Source organism: Atta cephalotes, assembly GCF_000143395.1.
Source record: "Atta cephalotes unplaced genomic scaffold scaffold00067, whole genome shotgun sequence".
Taxonomy (NCBI): Eukaryota; Metazoa; Arthropoda; class Insecta; order Hymenoptera; family Formicidae; genus Atta; species Atta cephalotes.
In genome coordinates this window covers 357,749-366,250 of record NW_012130131.1, presented here as the reverse complement: position 1 = coordinate 366,250, position 8,502 = coordinate 357,749, and the positions used below count along the sequence as shown (strand labels likewise).

At 27.2% G+C, this 8,502-nt stretch overlaps 1 protein-coding gene across 1 annotated transcript in view; it reads right to left on the bottom strand.

Annotated features, from left to right (window-relative positions):
- LOC105623914 (potassium voltage-gated channel protein Shaker) overlaps positions 1–8,502 on the bottom strand; it is a 39,859-nt gene that overhangs the window by 11,232 nt on the left and 20,125 nt on the right. The window contains exon 2 of the mRNA XM_012205284.1: positions 1,753–1,876. Coding sequence (XP_012060674.1) covers positions 1,753–1,876 — 124 coding nt within the window. The remainder of the gene's footprint in view (positions 1–1,752; positions 1,877–8,502) is intronic.

Here is an 8,502-nt window from a genome sequence, read left to right as displayed (position 1 = left end):
CGCGCGCGCGCGCGCGTGTGTGTGTGTGTGTGTATATAAGATACCTTTAGTGATCAAATCGAGAATTAATTAACAAATAAGATATAATAAAAAATTCATACAATTATAACATTATTATTTTTAAAAACTATAGAATTAAATATTTGTTACGTTGAATTTGAAGCTAAAAATATGTAATTTAAAATGATATTTTTAAACTCTTGAATTAACAAACTCTATTACTAAGAAATTGTGTAAATGATATTGCGAAAATAAAAATATGTATCTAAACAACTAAGTTATAAATTAAAGAATGAAATATATATAAATAAAATAACTAATTGAAAACCGTATTTAACTGGATTACAATCATCTTACAATAAGTATATTAATTTGAAGAAAAATAATTAATTTCTCTTCTATTTCTAAGCATAAAATGTTGTGATTTTTAATTGAATAAGTAATCAATTTGTTGATTATTAACAAAGAATATATAAAAATTTCAAAAATTTTTTTATTCAACAATAGCGAGTCAATTAAGTCACTCACTCTTGGAGAATCGAATTCACACTTGATGACTTGAAAAAAATAAAAATATTTTTGATAAAATGAAAACAAAGAGAGGAAACGAAAAAAAAGTAAAGGCAGCAAAATGTAAATCTAGCAACAAAACATTTTCGCTCCGTACGAATCTCTTGAATAAAATTACGCTCAAAAATTAACGAGTATAAAGAAGATAATATAATGCATTGCCCATTCGTTATAAAGGAACAATGTTTCTTTTAAAAATAAATCGAAAGATCATTATAAAAAAGATTTATTTAGATAATGTTTAATTGTACTTTAACGTTTTTAATATTCTTCTTTTAATTGAGACTGAAAAGAAAAGCATGTTATATTATATTAGTGTACGTTGCACGCCGATTCCTACACCCACACGCTTCACCTACGCGTCATGCGACGTGCTTTGACCTCTGTCGAGTTTCCGTGCTCAGTTTCCGTGAGGTAAGAAGAAAAAAAGAAAAAAATAAGTAAAATGCATCGATTGAATCGATTGCTGTAATTGGCGCAATGCAGTCGTGTCATCCGCGAGGACAGATAATTCCGTTCACACATATAACCTTGATGCTATATCGCCTCCGATTCCAAGACGAACTTGGATGGCCGCCAAAACGCAGTTCTGTAGGTCGCTGTCTTGAGATAATCTCACTTCGTCAAAAAAAAAAAAAGAAAGCGTGTGAATGTCGAACCGGACTGGAATTACCTACGTAATAAAAATACGCGATAATTCCGATTATAGTGAGAAAAGAAATTTGTTATAGAAACAATGAGAAAAAAACAAATTAAAGAACAATATTAAAATGGAATTATATTTACATATGAGATCAGTAGTATATTTTACTGCCTTTGCCTTGAGAACCGTCGAATCTAGGATTTATGGCATCAAGAATTCGCGATATTAAAGATCCGTGGTGCCAAGACTCCGTAAAGACGAAACTTTTTTGGCATTTGGAGTCGAACATTTTTCAATCCAAGAATCAGTGGCGCCAAAGGTTATAAAGAGCCAAAAGTTTTTAACATGTCTCTTAAGAATTCTTTAACCTGATACAAAATAAAAATATTATACTGTAAGGAATATTTTTTTAAATGATGAAACGCTGTGAGATATATCATTGGAAAGATCTTTTGACTGTTTATTATTCTGGAAGCAGTTTATCAAACTAAGATAATGCAAAACAATTAAAATGATTAAATAACAAAATTCTCACTTACGTTGATGACGACCCTTTCGCAGAAATCATGATCGTGCGGTATGGGTTCGAAGTGTGTGACGCCTGTATATTGGGTGTGGGGATTCGTCCCGTCTTCGTCCTGGCTGCTGAGTTTCGGCAGCGATCTATAATAATCATAATCATAATGTCGTTAATAACTCTCTAACAGCACATTCAAGAAGTTATAATGTGCCGTTTTTTTCAGTATACCTGACATAAGCATGACGTAGCTTCATAGATCAGAAGTTCTCTCATAAAAATGACTACATTATGCTATATTAGAAAGAAAAATTCATACGTTGATCTATAGAAATATAATCTAATAAAATTTGTGTAGTGCATACAAAACCATTCCAAGACTAATTCCAAGACTAACACAAAAATAATTTATTAAATTAAAATTTATTAAAATTTTTATATTAATAAAATGTATTTTATGTTAGAGATTATAGATTAAAATTATAGACTGAAACATGTGTTGTACATTGTAGATTAGATTTAATTGTAGAAATTCACCAAACTTTCTGTTGATTCTTAATTAACTATGTCATCGTAAATGTTGTAGTCTTTACATTAGGTAAGTTCACTTTCAGTTTACCAGAAAGTGGTCCGCACAGGCTGTCTTATTAATAGATATTTCATAAACGCCTGGTATACATGTCTAAGCTGCTATAGTTGATGATTCTAATGGTCAAATAAAAATAGAAACACACCATGCATATCTATAATCTACAATATATATTCTGCGTATAAAGCCTACTTATTAACAATCTCAATTGAAATTGATGTATATATATTGACATTAGAAGTATATCAAGCAATCGATGAATGCGCGTCGATTCTGGTGATAGTCAAACAGATGAAAAATATACAATTTGGATGATTGTCGAAGCGACAATCGGGAGTTATGTCAGTATGTTGCCAAGCGTATATATATAATAATTAATTATTAAACGATTGAAACAATAGAATTGAATGTCTTCAAAAATATCAAACAACTTTGAAAATAGTATATCAGAAATAAAATAATACATTGAGTTAAGTTAGCCTCTATCCATCTTAAATATATAAATAAAAATTTCTTCTTAAACTCAATTACATCATATAAATGAATAAAATGTTATAGTATGATCAAATGTAATCAAATAGCAAATGTAATGAAATAATCATCACGCATGAGTGTCAAGTAGCATCTTTTTTTGGAAATGAATAAAAAAATAGTCATTCTTTTAAGAGTTTCAAAAATTAGTTTGACCAAACATTCTCATAAAGAAACTGTCATCTCATAAAAATTTATTCATCTGGATAAACACTCTTCTATAGCAATTTCGCTGTTACAGAAAAGAACAGTTTCACTAAAATATTTGCTAAAATATTTTTAGCTAAAAACAGATCTGAAAATAATTTTGTTGTACCATCAAATAATTATGTAAGACGCTCAAATTGTTAGAATGTCAAAATTTTTTTGCAACATTCATCATACTTGAGCAGCCTATATAATTATTTTGTATATTATACTGGAATAATTATTTTTGTGGTCTAGCAAAATTATTTTTAGACCTGTATTTAGCTAAATCCAGATTTTTTTCTTTCTATTTTTAGATATTTGAGCAACATTCTTTCTGTGTAATAAACAAATTTTTAATCATTGATAATATGTTGAAGATGATGTATAATTTGCCTGAAAAGGCTTCATTAAATTAAAGCTTTATGATAATATTGAAAATATATCTGAAAATATTATATTTGATATCAGATAAGCAATAAAAATAATATTAAATAAACAAAAACTTCTGTCAAATTTTAATATCACGAAGAGAACAGACGAGATGAAGAATTGAAATTGAGCTATGGAATAATTATGAAAAAAATTAAACAGAAGAATTTGATCCAGTTGAAATTATTGAAATATCTCAGTTTAGCGTTTTTAAGATTGATCATAAAAGATTGAATAAACCACTTGTATAAGATGTAAAAGTCGCCCACGGCTATTTGGCATTATTTTACGAATCCCCGATTTAGAAGCGAGGATGCATCCAGTCGATATATCTGGCAGGGGTTACGTCGATTGGCGATTTATTTTGGGGCGTCAATGGAAAGCCGATGCGACGAGGACAAACATCAATTTTGAAGTCCATGTACCCCCCGGAGCGTGATAGAAATAGCGCAACGTAGTGGCGGAAATAGCCACTATGCAATCCTACGCGATAACTACCGATGGCACGTGCCGCCATGAAGAAGAATTTCACGTGTAAATAAACGTGCTTATGATATTTCAATCATATGAAATTTTTAAAAATCGATAAAAAAGGAGCTTTTCATAATAATTATTTTAATAATACTGAATATTCATTAAAAATAACATAACGTAAAATGATTATAACTGCTAAAAGAGTAAAATAAAAAATAATTATAATGTTTCTATACAAAGCGCAGCATTGCAGTGATACTGTTCAGTTTTTAATATTAAAATATGGTATATTTTATACGCACGATGTTATATGCAATCACCTACATCCCAATTAAAACAGAACTCAGATTATAATTCGAAAAATTAAAGTAAAATATATGACGTGCATTATATCATTTCGACAACTAAGCATAATGCGTAGACTATTACATGCATAAACTATTCCGCCTATCATAATTATGATGAATATTAAATCATTATAAAATGTTTCGTATGCAAAAAATTTAACGGAAGATACCTTCCAACAAATTTTAAAATTTTCTTCAATTTTTCATATATTAAGTAGCAATAATAGATATTAAATTTTTTTTTCAAATTCATTTATTTATTTCATATGTTCTATTAGCCGACTCTTCAATGAAATTCATTCATATTGTTTAATGTAAATATTTCATATTATTTATTGTAAAATGTTTTGCAAAATTTCTTCTTAAACTTTTTCTCAATTTAAATATACATAATCCAGTATCTATTAATATCGAACGATAAAAGAGTTAATACTTATTACGGATAGTTGGCTCCTATCAGAAAACAAGTATAAAAGACTTGTAATGACATGATCCTAATCTAGTAATTTTGAGAATTGATCCCATTTATTTAATATGCTATCTGAGTATATCCCGAAAAAATAATTAAAAAAAATGAAAGAAAAAAAGTGAAAAAAAATAATAAGTTGTGATACTCAATTAGTGAGAAAAAAAAGTATCAATTCTTATAATTTGTGATTATCATACAATCTAGAGAGTACATATACTTGAATATATAGTTAATAAAAAACATGATTTAGTTGTAATTTGTGAACGAAATTTTTTTTCATGAAACTTATTGGTATTTATAATTTCTGGTAACATTTTCAATGAAAAAATATTTTAAAGAAAACATATTGCTCAATCTGCAATTGCTAAATTGTAACATAGAAACGATAATTTGTACGTGTCATCTAATAAAATATTATTTTCTGTTTACAAAAATCTATCTGTCATTTAAAATTTAATAAAATCATTTAATCTATATCAAGTATGGCTATTATCCTTTGCATTACAATTTTCTCCTCATCAAAAAATGACGAAATAGAAAAAAAATTTATTGAGCTCTTTTGCTCTTTACTTCCCTTTATTTGCAACTTTATCTACATGAAGCAATTCTTCCTATTTTTATGCGACCATTCAAGTCTCGGCATAATCAAGCTGATCCATATTAAAAGAAAAGACAGCGAAAAAGATAAAAAGCTAACTGCACACAAATCTTCGAGGAGAAAATTGTATAATCTGATCTTTAAAAAAGATATAATCCAATTCTAAGTTTTCTTTTTAATATGATATAGCTTCTTCACAAATATAATAAAATTATTTTCTTTCTGGAAGTACAACTTTTGCATTATCAAAATGTAAAATTAATCAGACGAAAATTAAAAAAATTAATTTATATAAATATTATTCTTATGTAAAATTATTTTACATAAGAATAATCGCTTTTTATACAAAAAATTATATACAAACTAAAAATTATATGTAAATTAAAAAATAGTCAATATATTTATTATCATTGTCAAAATAGTAAATTAACATGATAAAAAATTTTTTGAAAAATTTACGTATTTATAATAAAATCAAGACATATAAAATTTAAAAGACATATTATTAAAATTTATATTAAAATATTTCAATAAAAAAAATTTTAATAAAAAATGCATATATTCATCGATTATTTTGATTTGTTAAGTTAATTATATACTCGTTGTGTTGTGCGTGTCTCAGTCATGTGTGGGTTCTGATTTCGTCATTAATTTAGAAGTTTGTCAAGAAGCTATCTCTTGCTACTTTTTGCTTCTTAATGTATCATTCACATTTTTCCACTGCATTGAGTGCTCCGAATAAGAGGGACCATTGCGGAGTGGTGCGGCAGCCCTTGATGATCTTTATGAAGTTATATAAAACGAAGAGATGCGAAAAAAGCAAATATCAGAGAATAAAATTGAAAGATTCATTCGGTGAAAATGCAATTTAAAATATTGTATTATAATTTTGCACATTTAGGTCAAGTATAATACTCTGAATTTTCATAATTCTTTCTTGTACAATAATTTAATAATCAAAAATTGTCTCCTTAAATTAAAATGTTCAGTTTTTAATCATCTATGAAATTAGTTTAATGTTTCAACAAAATCCAATCATATAAATATATTTATAAAATATATTTATAAAAACATAAAGTAAGTTTTGAATACAACTTATAACAAAAACAATCATGTATAATATTTTGTACATATAAGCATACAATACTTTGAACAAGAATGTCATATTATGCAAACGCTTGAGTACAGATGCCCCCGCGTATGTACGCATATAACATATTTACGCGAAGGGTGCATTTTTGTGTACATATAGACGAATTCAAGTACGCACGTAAAAAAAAGTTGTACACGCATAAAACGAATAAATAGAAAATACAAATAATTTAAATATACATTTAGATATATACTTTTTATTTATTTCTTCAGAAGCTATCGATTTCTTAAATGCATATTTCCATTGTTATTATACATAGTTAGTTTTCTTAATAAATTTCTTGAATATGTATTTGTATTCGTATCAATTCAAACGGAAAAGATATAAACCTGTCCTTAAACATGCTTTTTTAACAACTCGAAAGAATTCGTTATCGCAGCAATGAATCGTGTGAAAGGAATCATAGCTACGCATTCCACAGGAATCCTCGGCAAAAGAGAAATGCTTTACTCTTGTCCTAAAAATAGCTGCTAGTCAGAAATGGGAATGTATTTTTAGTAGTGAGTTTAACATCTCGATATTTAACCTCCTTGCCTCTACGTAAATACTCAACCATGTAAATTATCATTAAACATCATGTTTTCATTTACTTTTTTATATTATTTTCTTCTGCTAAGTTCCGCTAGAGTGCTAGCATTTTATCTTCGATTTTATGTTCGATCTAGACATTTCTTTCTTAATTAAAAATCAGAAGCCATCATATAATTTGTTTCTTAAAATAACAATTATTATATGTTATTTTCATTTTTGCCATTCAAACTGTTTTAATATTTCTTATTTAAAAAATTATGGATCCATATATAAGAAAGAATTAAATCCTAAATAATTATTTATAAATCAAAACGTGCAGAGGAAAAAAGACAAAAACACGCAAGCGATTGTCGAATATATAATTGTTCAGTTTATTATTAGATCAGCTCATTGATCATTTGTTCATTCTCTTTTGACTTTTTTCTAAAGAAAAATGTTTAAAATAAACGAGCTGTGAAATGCATAATTGTACAAATTGCATTATGAACCGTAAACAAAAATAAACACAATGATCATCAAGAAAAATGTTGCTGTTTTTTATCTTTTTATTCCTCTTTTAAATATGTAGTTTCTTCGCAAATTACAAATATATAATATTCGAAAATGCATTTTAAAGTCTGTCATTAATAGAAAACAAGTTAAGCGCAATACTGCCGATGATTAAATTTATGTCAAATTATTGTTTCGATGATTGATTTTTAGACGTATATCATAGTAAAACTGTTAATTTTATTAATTCATGAATGATTTCAAGAAATTGCGGATTTATTTAGAGGAAAATATGTTTTTATTATTTTTAACATTATTTATGCTCAAAAGCTTAATATTAGATATATTAGATATATTAATAATAGTATAAACATATAATGCTAACATTGCCGCAATAAATAGTATGCAGTCAAAAAGTACGCAGTCAAAAGATTCTATTTTACAATATCTATCTTTTGATCTCTCAAAGTTCTTTACAAATGTTTGTTTCTACTTTTAGTTTATTATCAGCTTAATAGCAACTTTATATTTTAGATAATTATATAGATATTAACATATTTTACTTATAATTATTTTATTTTAAAGCTTGGACGTTTCAGAATATAAACTTTGAATTTCAATAAAAATTATGTTATTTCTTAAAATAATCAATAATGTCCAAATTGATGTTAAACAAAATAAATTGATTATATGATTACATATAACGGCAGGACGAGATATTCCAGGGAATACATGGGCTCTTTTGTAGAGATAAAACTAAAAAAAAAACAAGATAAAGATTACAAAAGTAAAAAAATAACAGAACTATATATAGTGAATCAAGCGTGCCACAAAATTTCAATGCTCTTCTTTATATATACACATATATATATATATATGTGTGTGTGTGTGTGTGTGCGTGTGCGTGTGTGCGTGTGTGCGTGTGTGCGTGCGTGTGTGTGTGTGTGTGTGTGTGTGCGTGTGCGTGTGTGCG